The sequence below is a fragment of the Cyclopterus lumpus genome, chromosome 20, assembly GCF_009769545.1.
Source record: "Cyclopterus lumpus isolate fCycLum1 chromosome 20, fCycLum1.pri, whole genome shotgun sequence".
NCBI classification, from domain to species: Eukaryota; Metazoa; Chordata; class Actinopteri; order Perciformes; family Cyclopteridae; genus Cyclopterus; species Cyclopterus lumpus.
The window spans coordinates 16,836,053-16,850,543 of record NC_046985.1 but is presented as its reverse complement, the minus strand read 5'-3'; the positions used below and the strand labels follow the sequence as shown (position 1 = coordinate 16,850,543).

The 14,491-nt window shown below is 44.6% G+C and overlaps 1 protein-coding gene across 1 annotated transcript in view; it reads right to left on the bottom strand.

Annotated features, from left to right (window-relative positions):
• Positions 1 to 14,491, bottom strand: part of svila (supervillin a) — a 71,530-nt gene that overhangs the window by 4,591 nt on the left and 52,448 nt on the right. Inside the window, exons 16-34 of the mRNA XM_034560358.1 lie at positions 12,841 to 12,894; positions 11,526 to 11,603; positions 11,142 to 11,198; positions 9,884 to 10,049; positions 9,197 to 9,280; positions 8,487 to 8,573; positions 7,035 to 7,215; positions 6,746 to 6,918; positions 5,991 to 6,146; positions 4,582 to 4,718; positions 4,000 to 4,147; positions 3,777 to 3,922; positions 3,384 to 3,559; positions 2,838 to 2,988; positions 2,472 to 2,751; positions 751 to 905; positions 550 to 655; positions 239 to 446; positions 1 to 104 (exon numbers count right to left, since the gene is read on the bottom strand). The exon at positions 1 to 104 is cut by the window's left edge and continues 30 nt beyond it. Coding sequence (XP_034416249.1) covers positions 1 to 104; positions 239 to 446; positions 550 to 655; positions 751 to 905; positions 2,472 to 2,751; positions 2,838 to 2,988; positions 3,384 to 3,559; positions 3,777 to 3,922; positions 4,000 to 4,147; positions 4,582 to 4,718; positions 5,991 to 6,146; positions 6,746 to 6,918; positions 7,035 to 7,215; positions 8,487 to 8,573; positions 9,197 to 9,280; positions 9,884 to 10,049; positions 11,142 to 11,198; positions 11,526 to 11,603; positions 12,841 to 12,894 — 2,647 coding nt within the window. The remainder of the gene's footprint in view (positions 105 to 238; positions 447 to 549; positions 656 to 750; positions 906 to 2,471; positions 2,752 to 2,837; positions 2,989 to 3,383; positions 3,560 to 3,776; positions 3,923 to 3,999; positions 4,148 to 4,581; positions 4,719 to 5,990; positions 6,147 to 6,745; positions 6,919 to 7,034; positions 7,216 to 8,486; positions 8,574 to 9,196; positions 9,281 to 9,883; positions 10,050 to 11,141; positions 11,199 to 11,525; positions 11,604 to 12,840; positions 12,895 to 14,491) is intronic.

The following is a 14,491-nucleotide window of genomic DNA, read 5'->3' as shown; positions in this document are numbered from 1 at the left end:
CCCTCCTGCCGAGGGGCTCCCAGAATCCTGCGGGCTCTGCTCCCTCGTCGCACTCCCGGATGGTCACCGTGCTGCTGCTGTGGAGGCCTGCTTCCAGAGGACAACTGCACAAGGACAAACAAATGCGTCACGCAGGCTGATAGCGATAGCACGGGACAAATCAGAAATGAATTCAATGGATTCAATTGTTGGCAGAAGTCAAATAGAACAGATCCACTTCAATCAAGGTCCCACTCACTGCTCTTTGATTTGGTTGGCGGTGGTGCGCGCCACCTCCCGCGTGTGAGCCTGAGACTTGCAGCCGTGCCACAGGTAGATGAGGGCCTGGCTCGCGCTCAGCAGCACCATGGAGACCCTGGAGCGCAGGCTGCTGCAATGACAGGCCACCTCCAGCAGTTGGCCCTCCACCTCCGCCTCCCCCCGCACGCAGTACAGACGCCAGTCACCTGGGGGAGGGACAGGGGGACGTACATTAGTAAATATGCTCAGTCGGTGAGAATAAGTGAGTCTTATTTCCTGATGCAGCCTGAGCAGAACATGAAAACTCACTCTGCGAGTTCTCCTCCTGCTCCTCCCTCTTCCCCGAGTGGACCACCATTCCTCCTTTGAAGCACTGCAGGAAACACGGAGGCTCCTTACCCTGCTGGACCTGAACCTGGAGGAAGAGGAACCGAGGCGGTAGGTGGAGTAAAGGTCACGCCGTTATCCGTACTGAATAATGGAACTCACTGGGATGTCTCTCCCGCGTACCTGTGCCCCCCGCTCCTCGTCCAGCTCTACCGTCATCAGCGCCGACGTCCCCTTCTCACTGACGGTGGAGTTGCGGCCCTGCCAGAAGAAGTAGCAGCACTTCTCCTTCCCGGCCCCCGCCATCTTCTGCTGGTCCGGGTTCTGTCTCCTCCCCACTAACGGCAAGAGAGTGACAGACGGTCTTAATGCTGCATACGGTATCTTTTGTGCGGTTTACCAACATTCACCTTTTTGGAATCAAGTTCAGACACATTGTTTTTGTAACCAATGATGGAGAATCGCCTTATGAGGAAGAGATATATAATCCAATGTATTAATTTCCTGCACTTTAAAAGACTTCAAGAAGAGAACATTGGCATCTAAATCAAAGACTTCTCTTCATTAAGTCATACAAAATGAATATGCCCAGCCCGAACAGACTTACAGGACACCATCATTTTGTAAAAGAGACCAGAAACCAGTCACAACATACATTATTTTTCCAGGCTTTAGAAACAAAAAGGTATCTTATGAGTTTCAAATTTAAATAGCCGTTCCGTTCTGTTTAATTTAATATAGATACTCTTAAATCATCATATGTAAGGAAAACACAAGAGAAAATGGGACTTCTCCCAATTCTGGAGAGCACCCTTTCATTTGCACCCCATATTCAAAACATCACCCTGACCCATTCTTCCACCTCCGCAACGTCTCCAGACTCTGCCCATCACTGACCCAGTCCAGCACCGAAATCCTGGTCCACTCATTTGTCACATCCCGTATCGACTACTGCAATGCCCTCTTCACCGGACTCCCCACCAAACTCATCAACATACTGCAAATCATTCAGAACTCGGCCGCCCGGATCATCACCTGTACCAAATCATCGGACCACATCACTCCTGTACTCATCCAACTTCACTGGCTCCCTGTACAATATCGACTACAAAAACCTTCTCCTCACCTATAAAGCTCTCCACAATCTAGCCCCCACTTACCGCTACGACCTCCTTCAGGAATACACTCCCTCCCGCACCCTCCGTTCATCCTCTTCTGGACTGCTAACCATCCCCACGTCACGCCTCAGTACCATGGGTGCCCGAGCCTTCAGCTGCTCAGCACCCAGGCTCTGGAACTCCCTCCCCCCACACATAAGACAATCAGACTCCATCACATCATTCAAGTCTCAACTCAAAACTCACCTGTTCAAACTGGCATACTCTTTATAACTGGACCCTGTGCACTTCACTTGTTTTTATGTTGATGTTCTGTTTTAATGTTGTTCCTATCTTTCATGCTTTTATCTTTTATCTTGTATTATTTTATTGTACGGTGACCTTGGGATACTTGAAAGGCGCTTCCAAATAAAATGTATTATTATTATTAATTGGCACGATTCGTGTCCTGGAAGTTGTTTAAGGGCCAGAACAGGGAAACCAAAGACCTCCGACTGCTTGATAAATGTGCTGGAACATAAGATTCATAGTAATAAGGAGGACAAGACTACCAGTTGGAACAAAACATTAGGATCATGTAGTGTTGTGGCTTCTAAAGGAAGTCTGAACATTATATTATCTCAGAAGTTATGGATGTGTTGAAACTACCCCAATTGTTGTTGCTAGAGTTAATTAAGTAGCACATAATTAAAATGAAATACTATTAACTATTGAAATGGATCCAAAGCTCCTCAGGTGTGTGTGTGTGTGTGTGTGTGTGTAAAAGTGAAAAGAGAGCACACTGACCTGCGGTGCTGACCATGTACTTCCACTTCATCACGTATGTGTCGCCCTCGTGAAACTGGCCGATGCTCTGGCACGGCAGGCGGCTGTAGTCGAACTCCAGGATGTGCCACACCTCCACCGCCAGCGTGCTGATCTCGGCGCTCCGCCACTCCTCGCCCTCCACCAGGCCGTAGCCCCGCCCAACGTCGAACCCGTCCAGCCTGGTGCCGACGGGCGCCCCATGGAGGGGCAGCATCAGGGAGGCGTCGTACGCTCGGGGCTGATCAGAGGTGGACAGCTCCTGGGGTGAAAAGGACGGACGGAAATGACTGGACGGAAAGAGCCTCTCTTACTCTACGTTACGTTTGACGATGTACTCTTTGATACCTTCAGATCGGCGATGTGGTCGTTGCTCTTTGCGGGGCTTGGTGTTTTCCTGGAGTCGCTCCAGTCCAGGAACTTCTCTTTGAACAGGGTGGTTTCATTGTGCTGAGTCAGCCTGCCGAACACGGCCCAGTCGGGTCGGCCTTGACCTTTCCTGCAGGCGAGAAGGATGCAGTCCGTCAGTGACACAATACCAGCACGTCAATCAATTGTTGTATTACATCACACAGCAATTGGGAACCTTTGATTGAAGTACTTCTCCATAGTCAGTGTATTACTAACTACTGCAGATGTAGTTTGGAGAAACAGACACTGCTGCTGTGGCCGATGGCAGCAGCAAAACCTATTTTCAACAACTTAAAAATATCCACATCAGTTTCAATGTATGCTATATTTATGTTCACTGTGGAACTTGAGCCGTTATCTAAAATAAAATGCCCCCGTCCACAGCAGCACATTATTTGCTGTATTTGTCGGTTTCTTCAAACTCCCAAACCACGAACTAACCAAAGGATCCTCTTAAAGTTTGTGAAATATATCTTCTCATACTTGGGTATGAGGGGGTTGCACTCCCCCGGGTCGAGCGGGTTGATGTCACAGTTGGTGTAGTCGAAGGTGCCGTTCCACAGGTGCTTTGCCAGCTGGAAGGCCATCTTCCTCTGTGCCAGCGTCACTTCCTTTCCGTGCCATATGTACATCTCGCTGCCAAAGTCAAACACCAACACCTGCGCAGTAACACATATGGAGATAGTCTTCATTATGTTTCCAAACCAACAGTAGCGGTAAGCAGAGCAGTCTCCCACAGTGTATTTTATTAAATAATTCCCATTGGGTGGCGCCAAAGTACAAACTATTTAAATCCTCCACATAGAGGCTTTTAAATCCATGGCTGATTTACATCGTAACACATTCAAGATGCAGTTAGACTCCAGGTTATCTGACCTCTTTGAGGTTGAGCAGTGAACAACGGGGCACCTTGGCCCAAAAATCATCATCTGGGACCAGTTTGTCATCCATCAGGCGGTAGATACAGTTCGTCTCCACGATGGCCCCCTCGTACAGCTCGTCTTCATCTGGTGTTCCTGCAGCTGCAAGAACAAAGACAAGGCCATCAGCCTGGGTTTCCCTCCAGGTTGGGTTGATTATGCTGGATACGAATCCTTACACTGATAACTCGACTGCCCCCCCAGAATCTTCCAGAAGTCCTTGGCAGTGTGGCTGTGCGTGCCGACGGCCTCTTCGATGACCTGGACGTAGTTCGCACGGCAACCCAAGTCTCTCTTTCTCTGGATGAAGTTTGCTAACTCTGAAGCCTGAAAAAAAACAGAGAAAAACTTGCATTATTATTATTATTATTATTATATGGGTGAGTACTGTTGATTCCAAAAACACAAAAAACACAAAGGGTATTTGCCTTTCAATAAACTCTTAGTACTTGGCAAACAATGCATTTAAAGGAGTGCTATCATTTTGAGTCTGAACTTTAATGACCTCAACTCAAACAACCCCTCACAAATAATGAGCTCTTTCTTCCATCAATTGAAATCAGCGCTCTGTTCAGCCAATCACAGGTCAGCCGAGCAGTCTATGAACAATAGCCTTGTTTTGTTTCTGTTTCCTGCGACGACACGCAGACACACACACTTCCTTTCAGTCAACACACACTTCTTCTTCTTCTGCTGCTCCTGCTCGTTGCTATCTGAACTAGCTTCCCTGTCATTTGGCGGCGCTCAAGAGCCGGACTCGCCTTGTTCTTCTCGATGACGTTGGCAAACTCCCCGGTCCAGATGAAGCAGTTGTGTGGCGTGACGAGGAGGAAGCAATCGCCACTGTTCATGGAGGACGCTCTGGGCTCCACCAGCCTGGTCTGGACGTGCCGTCGGCCTGGTGTTACATGGGCAGTGGAAAACAAATAAATAAAATCTATACACAGACAGGTGGCTCATCGGTGGCAGCTCCGATTATCGCTGTCAGCATGCCTGGACTATCAAACTGGGGGTCTCGGGGGCGACGACGTGCCAACCCCCACCAGTAGGCCCTGTACAGTATGTATGTGTATCTGCCTTGTCAAGTACCTCTTTGAATGCTCTTTACAGCTAATTCATGTAACCAGGACAGTTTGTTAACTACATTAAATCATAAATGTGTCTTATTTCAAACTCTAAGGATTCTTCAGGGTCCTCAGTGACTCCCGATCCCATTGGATCTTCAGGTGATCCAAGCAGAAGCTTGACACTGTCAGGCCAGGACGGCTAGCCTCCTAATAAAGCGCAGAGGATCAGCCCAGGATTATGCAAGGTGACCTGGAGGGAATGATTTAGAGCCACAGCTATCCCTGGCAGATGTGCAAAGGCACCATGAATAGGCCGACTACCATTTTAGATTTCTTCTGGAATAGACCCTCTTAAAGCAGCATCCTCCAAAGCTTTATGCGAGACAGTAGCCATTTGTTTTTCCGTCCTCTTAAACAGCCGAGTGTATTCGCTGGTCAAGACGCTGCCTCACAAACAACCTCATTAAAAAGATCAGGAAAATGTAGACAAATGTTTTGGATCCCTTCCTGTTTGGCTGGACGTGTTTGAGGGTGCAACATGTTTACGACATGAAGAAGCTTCCCTCAATTTGACTTTTGTAAGGGTTGTGCTTTCAAAAGAGAGATATTTCTTGGTACAACACAATGGCCCCTGTGCCCCCTCAGGACACATCCTTATAGAGTGGTGCAATGAGGACGTATTTGTGTGGGCCAACCTCGGAAGTTAGCGTCGCATCGGTTCCCTCGTCAAATTATCGTGGTTGTTGTTGCACTAATTTCATTCTAGTAGGTTAGCACCGGTCCATTGTGGCTGGAAATAAAACTAAAGTAGAGTTCAAATGTGAACTTGTTGGGAACCACTTGTTAATGGTTTTACTTAAATACATTTATGGAAAGACAGGCGTGTACAAATGTGGGCAAGATAGCAGTATTATCACTCTCAGGGATTTCAGTGAGTGCCAATCACAACTGCACTTAATAGAAACTTAACAGAGTTGAGTTATCACGGGAACTATGGAGAAGTAAACTAGAAATAGGATACAAGAGAACAAATAAAAGACCCCGTTGTGGGTGAAGGTGCATCGTTCTGTGTATGGTCTGAGCCACTTGTTCACTCCACTGACCTTTAACCTGCAAGAGCATGAGTTTCTTGTAAGGCACCGCGCTGTTGTTGGACATCTGTTCGGAAATGTTGACGCTGCGTAGGTTGACGTTGCTGAAGTTCTCCTTGCTGGCCAGACCGGCCAGAGCCACGTCAGAGAAACCAGAGTTCTTGTTCACTGCAGTGAACACAATAGAGACACAGAGAGAGGACGTGAACACTCCAGAGATAGTTTGAGTGTTTGTTTTATTGTGAGGAGGAAGTTATGGGAGTAGCATGACACAGACTTTGTGGCTTATGTAACATCACTCTCAAAACCAGCCACAGACCTCGTCCAGCTTTTGAGGACTGCTCTGCACAATGACAGGAAACTGACTCCAAACCCAGATGTAGGTCATTCGCTTCATTCAAATGAACGGAGCGTTTATAGACTGCGTAATATGAGTGGCGCTTACGATTCAGATGCATGTTCTGCTCTCCCTTGTATTGTTTGAGACACCAGATGAACCAATCGTTTTGACAATATCATAAAGACAAGAAAAGACAATTGTTCCACTTGGGGATACATATTACAAACAATATATTTTCACAGCACATGACCATGAAGGTAGCAGGCCAAATCAATAGATTTAAAATCGATTTCTCGCAAAAACATTCAAGGTTTAATAATATTGCAATGTCAACATTGATATTGAGGGTTTTATTGTGCAAATATAGAAGTTATTTAAAAAAAAAAGAGCCTGTCACATGTTGTGTCCCTCGTTCACCCTCACTTACTCTTCTCAGCCTTCATCCTCTTGCTCTCCAGCAGGCCGATGTTGAGCCTCTGCTCCGTGTACTCGTGTCTGATGTCCTGCCTGGCGGCCAGCATCTTCAGAGGGTTCCTGGACGACGGGACGTTACGCGCCGGGCGCACCGCCCGCTTGTGCTGCTCCATCCCCGAGGTCAGCCTGGGGAGGGGTAAGAGGGGAAGGGGCGTGGTCGTCACAGGGGAAAAGTAAGAGTCTCTCACAATGATGGAGGGCTTCTTACTGAAAAAAACAACCTCCGGCGGGGGACAGCTTACTTTGGCACCTGGGGGCCGAAGATGGCATCGAAGTCGTCGAAGTCCAGCTGTACCTTGTTGGTGGCGGCAGGGAACTCCTCCACTTGGCGATAGAACTTGGAAAAAGTTTCGTCTTCGAGGGTCATCACCTCCTTCACCTTCTTCTGTGTGACCGTGATGGTTGCTTCTTGAAGTAAAGACACTGGGGGGATTGGGGGGAGACACAAGATGAGGCCGGGTCAGGATCATGTAATATCCAGATTTCATTAAAGTTACCACTACAGACAATTCCTCAAAGCCTGTTCAAGCAACACTAAGCTCACGTATTGAGCTCATTTGTTTAATTATGTATGCTCACTTTGATTTGTGAAGAAAACTTTACATGAATGTAGTAAAAGTCTGACTTATATACACAAATCCTCCATGTTCTCATTATATCAAATCACATTTTTGTTCAAACTATTTTTGACTAATTTTGTATTCATTTGTCATTTTCTGCACACAACTGAAATGGCCTACAAACACACAAAGTAGTAAATATTTGTTGTTTATTAACACAATATATTATTTTATATTTGGCTGTGCTGTAAAACGATACATGACCTACTTTTCTTTTGCAGCATTTTTATCTATTATATTATATAGTTTAAAGAATATTTTTAAGTATATTTGTTACCCTATTTTGCTGTTGAAGCCTGAATTAAAGAACAGGAATCACAATCGATCATCAATTCCCCCATTTAATGTCAAGGCATTAACTGGGGGTCCTGGTCTATTTTTCTTTAATGTGTTCTGCTAAATATTCATTCATGCATGAACATTGTAAATATAGATTGGGTTCGTTATGGTTGTAGAAACGTTGAAGCAGTTGTTCCCACACCAAAACTATTCTATAGACTGGACTAGATGTCAGATGAGAACAATATCCTCGAGAAATAGTTCACAGTGCTTTATGGTTTATTTAGCTGATTATTGTATTTGTGCATAAGCGATGATCATTTTATTACAGTGCATTTAATAAATTCCATTTAATGCGGCTTTATTAGCATGAAAAAATTTAAATTAAAACAATTAAAGCGGTTTCCTTTAATCACGGCAGACGTAGTGATGTACTGCTGTTGGGACCTTTATGTGAACGTGTTTATGGGAATCCAACATGTCAGCTTTGTGTCAGAGTAACACTTAACAAGATGCATGAGTAAAAAGAAGCTTGGTTAAAGCCATAGCACTGAACTGTTCCAGGTTATTTCGGGGATATAACAAAGCATGCAATATCTTCAAGGGAGAATGCAACACTAAGAGATTCTCTCTTCTCGAATGAATTACATTGAGCTAGACGGAGAACACTGCGTTTAATCCATTACGTCTGCTCTCGGTCACACACCTGATATCCACCAGGAGATTTAACTCTGTAATATGGGACGTGGGAACATTTCTCTGATTCTGCACGATGACAGCGTGCCGAACACAGACCTTTGCTGTTGAGCTTGCCGAGGAATGACTCAAGTTTATCCAGCTTCATATCCGACTCCAGGTTCAGATCTGGCACGGCCTTGATCTCTGCACAACCAACGACACGCACACGCACACGCACACGCACACGCACACACACACGCACACGCACACAACCATCTGTTAGAGCCATACATTGGCTGTGATTGGAGCACAGAGTCGACAGGCAGGAAGTCTGAGCTTCTGTTGTTCATTGACGGCGATTTGGAACAATGACTGAGCACGAGTGAACAGTTGCACACGATCACTATGAAGTTATCTGAACATATTTATTGGCCGTTACAAACACTAAACAGTCACTGAATGTGAACTCCAGACTCATGCATGAGGATGGTGACGTTATCCCATGGTTTATATCCTATTAGGCTTTGACAACCTAATAGAAGTGGTGCTTTTTTATTTTGTGGTTCTGGTGATGATGATGAACATTGCATTCAGTGTGCAACATCAAAATAAAAATCTAAAAAAAGGAATAGATCTTGGATATCAGACATCTCCTCCATGTCTTGTGAAAAAGAAGCAAAGACAATCGATTACACCGTGTTCAAATCAGATGTGACCCAGAATACATTTTAAATCCATCCATCTAAATTCAAACCATCAATTCAGCTAATTAACTGTGCCTTGAATGTAGAATTGGTTTTGGACAGTGTGTTTGGTGCCAAACTGACCTTCTTGAGGTTTGGAGATGGCGAGGCTGCTGTTCTTGGCTTTGGAGGACACTTGAGACTGGAGGGCTGATGGGGAAGCCAACCCTGTTGTATGAACACAGACAGGTATGAACAGCCGATGACCCAAAACACATGATAAGGTTACCTCCAGTATCATTTGATAAGACAAAGGTTGTGATTTTCTAGTTGGTTCGATGTACCCCAAAGAACAGGTCATACTTACAGACGCTAGCACTTTGCTCAGCTCTAACTAACGGAGAGGAGTAAACGCAGCTACACACACCAGTGGGGTAGATCCCTGTATTATTATCATTATTCAAATGTGGGAGCGTTCATTTGCTGGACACCACGAGGCATTGCATTGCGATTTAAGAGTCACGAAGGGCCGCTACCACCTGCAAGTGGAGGGGCCAGCTGAGCTAGCACTACAGATAGCGGGTTAATCTGCTAGTACATTTAGTGCAAGTTGATCACTGTTGCATGATGGTACAATGTCATATTTGGATTAAAGTTGCTTGTTTTTTTTAAAATATAGTTTCTCTCGACTTTTTGGACCGCTTGAACGGTAATTTCTCAAAACTGACTGGAGATGACTGAATAAAGAAACCGCCTGTTGCTTGATGAGCCTCTGAGAGAGATGGAGAAGAAGGCCTGTGGAGGACATGTGGGTTCAGTTTCCCGTCTGACCTTTCTTCACCATGCGCGCAGCCACCGTGAATTGGGTGGAGTCGTTGGCTGCTCCGTGGCCTTTCGTCTTCCAGGCCTCCTCTTGGGCTACGATCAGCCGCTTCCTCTCCCGGATGGACAGGTGGGACTCGATCCCCTGGCACTCCATCTCCGCCTCAGCTATTCTCTGAGAGGGGAGAGAGGTTACAACAGTTACAACAAACACTCCTGATGGACTGACAGTTCAAAAGGAATATTCCACCTCAGGGCACTACGTTTCGGTTTGTGGTGTCAATGATGCACTTTGGGAGTAGGTCATCCACAACAGGGCTTTTTGTTAGACTCTTCCTGGAATGACCGGGGCACTTGGTCTATGTTGGAGTACGTTGTCACGCTACACTACAGCAAAAGGAAACTAGAATTACCGCCTTGTGGTCCTAAGCCACCGCCAACCATCCATGTCCTTCCAAAATGTCATCACTTCATCATTATTATCCTTTTGGAAATTAGTGTGAAATTGCCATAACTAGAATATTAATTATTGAGATATGGCCAAAAAACTAATTTTGTGAGGTCACAGTGACCTTGACCTTTGACCAGGAACCCTGGAGAAATTCCCTCCGGGCGTAGATATCCCTTTCACGATGGACGGACAGACGACCTGAAGACATGACGGCCCCGGCTATCACCAGCACGGACTCTTTAAAAAATTCAAATAAAACACACTTGCCAACACAATGGGAGCTCTTACGTTGCCATCGGCTGGTTGTGATAAAGCTATGAATGTGGAACAATTCCTTCAACAGCAGGCCACATTCACAAACAGAGTAGCAGAGCACAACAAGGACACCAAAGGGGGGGATTAATACACAGGAAGTGCCTTTCTGTTTCCACTGGATGACTTTAGAAATGTTTTAAGTCACTCATAAAAGAAATGTTAGTTCACAAAGTGAAGACAAAAAACACCTGCAGACAGTGTCCTGTAGTGGTTAATTATAACATAACCCATTTGGTCTATTTGGGGCGACTGTGTGTCAGTGGTTAGCAGGTCTTTTTTTCCAATCAGGGGGTTGGCGGTTCAATCCCCACCCTAGTCAATATGTCCTTGAGCAAGACACTTAACCCTGAATTGTTCCCTGTAGCTGTCTACGGTGTATGAATGTAACATGATTGTAAATCGCTTTGGATAATTAAGCGTCAGCTAAATGACAAATGTAATGTAATGTCTAAATCCCTAATTCAACTGTGTGTGTTTATGTGCGGCATTGACAGGGGTCACCTTCTGTCTCCAGGGGTGTCTCTCATCCACCTGCATGGGTCTGGGAGATCTGGTGGTCTTCACAAGGCAGAGCCGTGGGATAAGAAAGGATGAGGGGTTTAGAGAATGGAGGATGAAGAGATGGTAGCAAAATGTCCACTCTCTGAATAGGCATTGGACGATGCCATGCTGACCCGGGACAAGGATATCTTAGAGGCAAAAAGGACCACACACTTCTGGTTGAAGAGCTTCTTTTTCTTTTTGCTAAGCCCCGCTCTCTGTTTCAGGGAAGACGCATGTTAAAAGGACGGGGGTTTTGCATTTCAGAGCATAGTTAGGCAGCCGGGGGAGGTGTGGGGCAGAGAGCGAGCAATGCGTGCAGCAGGAGCGGATGTGGCGTCCTACCTGGCTAGTCGACTCATCGGGGGAAGGAGTGCGGGAGGGAGACTCAGGAGGAGAGAAAGTGGAGGCAAAGGCCGGCTCCTATGGAGACACAGCCACGGAGAGAGGATGCAGCATTTAGAGGATTCTGAGAAGCTCTGGTGATGTCACAGTGATGATGTTAGGAGACCACACATTCATAAACAGAAGGCCTGTGTCATGAGCGCTGTGGGGAAAGCGGTGGGCAATGCATTCTGGGAAGTGCAGCATCCAGTGTTCTTTACCCAAGCTAGGAACTGAAGGAAGAGTCAAGATACCTCAGCCTCTGTTCTTTTCATTTTCCACAAGTCCCTAAATTTCATGCAATACTAAATAAAAAAAAATTAAAAACAGTTCAGTTAAATTCTAAACCGTAATGCCCTTCTTAATGGTTTTGTTATACTCCGTATGCTATTTAAAAGTCTTCCTTAACATCCCAGGTGTGTTAGTAGAGAATAATTCCTTTTACTTTAAACCAGTATTCATTTAAATAATAAAACCATTCTCAGCTGCTAAATGCTCCACTATGATCAGCAGCGAGTCGCCAATGGTTGGAAACTGCTGAGCTGGTTGATAACTATCTTGAGGGTTTGACCCCGTCAATATTGATTAGTCCAGCTTAAATGTTTGCATATATAGTCTACTTGGACATCATAATCAGCCTTAACAAAAATCTATCGTGCGATCTCAAATATTACTAATAAAACGGGATAATAAAGTCTGCAACATAATGTGCCTTTTGTAATGTTGAATGCACATTTTCCACAAGTAAAATTAATATTAAATAGAATATATGATATACAAACTAAAGACAAATAAAAACATTAAAACAGGAATAAAAAAATTATGTTGCATTTTTTTTCTGTTTATATTCTATCTAAACATGTGCTAATTGTTTAATTGGCCTTATTATTATTATTATTATTATTCCTTGTCTGAACACATGTGGGCGTGCGTGTGTGTGTGTGTGTGTGTGTGTGTGTGTGTGTGTAGAGCATGTCATTAACCCTGACATGACCTGAGCAGCTGGCAGGGTAGGAAACGGGGGGAGAAGTGTGCCAACAGGTCTGGCCTTTTGAGGTTTTGGAACCGGGATAAAGATTACAGTCCTACTCCGGCCTTCTATACACCGCTCACAATAGCAAAGAAATATCTCATCAAATTATACCACCAAACACAGCACCACTACCAACACACATACACACTAACTAACTACTCATAACCCAATTGAATTGCACTTGATAAATACCATTACAGTATGTGTGTGTGTGTGTGTGTGTGTGTGAGATTTGGGCCTTACCCATAGCTGTTCGGGCATGGCGAACTCATCGATCATCAGCAGCACTTCGTCTTCCTACAGTCAAGCGGCCACAGGAGAGACGGGTGGGACATGTTTGTCATGGCCAGATCACATGACCGACTCCCTAAAAGGCTTTTGACACCACTTGGACTATGTGAGCTGAGCATGTTCAGGCCCTCTGAACCCCAACACAAGCCGGCGGGATGTTTTCTTTAAACAAATCGCTGATCCAACACAGTTTATCACAGCCAGAATTAATTATCGTCACGTGACAAAACTTCTGTGGAAATTCTACTCAACACCGAGCAGAGGGGAGAGGTTGTAAAAATGTAAATCGTACAATATATATAGCCTCCATTTTTTTCTTTACAAAATTGGTAACACTTGTGGACACTTGGTAAAAAGGATGGACACATATATTCCTTTGTTTTTAATTTTTTGTAAAATAATAATAATCAAATCAACTTGTTTTTATTTTTAATTGATGGTTTCTGGTATTATAACTGTTTTCTACTCTACTAAAGAGATTTTAGAGTACCCTCTACTTCTAGCCGTGAATGTGCCATTTCTATAGAGTTGCAGGACTTTTATACAAGGCCACCGAGACTAAAATGTGACATGAGCAAAAAAATGCCCCAAAGCGGCGGGTTCAGGAGCACAAGACTACAGCATGCGTTGTGCAATAACACTGTTTTGCGTCTGTTGCTCTTCTCTGATCTAAAACAGGACATTGCCTGAATGGTGTGCACTGCTGGTGATGACGGAGGGGATGAAAACATCAATTGTCCTTCCCCTCGCCCTCTATCGAGAGATCACTTGAGCGCAATTAAAACATTTTTGTTTGGGTCTGGAAAACATTAGATCATTCACAGCGGCATCAGAGCGTGGAAAGCAAAACTCTTCCTGACCTTGAGCGGGCTGAACAGCTCAAATCTGAATATGTGCAGCTGAGCTGAACAATCCCTGATAAGCAGCTGGAAAGCCAAACAGACGCTGACGGTTTGAATGTGTCGAAACAGAGAGGTCGGTGTGGCGTGTGGCGTCTGCCCCCCCCCCCCCCCCTCCCCCCTCCCTTCAACAACACACACTCAACAAGCAGAAGATGAAATTAGGTATATTTCTTATTCTTTGCAAAATAAAAAGGTATTAAAAAAGGACATGCAACCAGAAGCCAAGGCAAAGAGAAGAATGAAAGGTTATTAGTCATTACTGTCACAGGTGTTGTTTTAAAGTCTACACAAAGTCATTAATTTTTCTCTGCATGTGTGAGTGAATTCAGCCATAATTAGGCCTTCAAATTCATCTCAATGTACTGCGATAGAAAAACTGGAACAAATATAGAAGATAATCGAGAGACAAATGAATCAGCTCTGTAGGGCTGCAAATACTAAAACAAAATAAATTATTAGTACAAATAATGGATGGTAAAAAATCTAATTATAAAATCCAGTTTCGTTTTTAATTATTGGTTGAAAACAGGTACTATTACAATGTTAAGTGCATAGTAAACTGCTAATAAATGCATAATAATGTATTCATCTTTAGAAAGCAACAAAATAGCTTTGTATGGGTTTAACAACAATATGAGTTTCTGAAAGTTTCTAAAAGCATTATTAACACATTTAATTATGTTGAGCTAACTTACCTATTA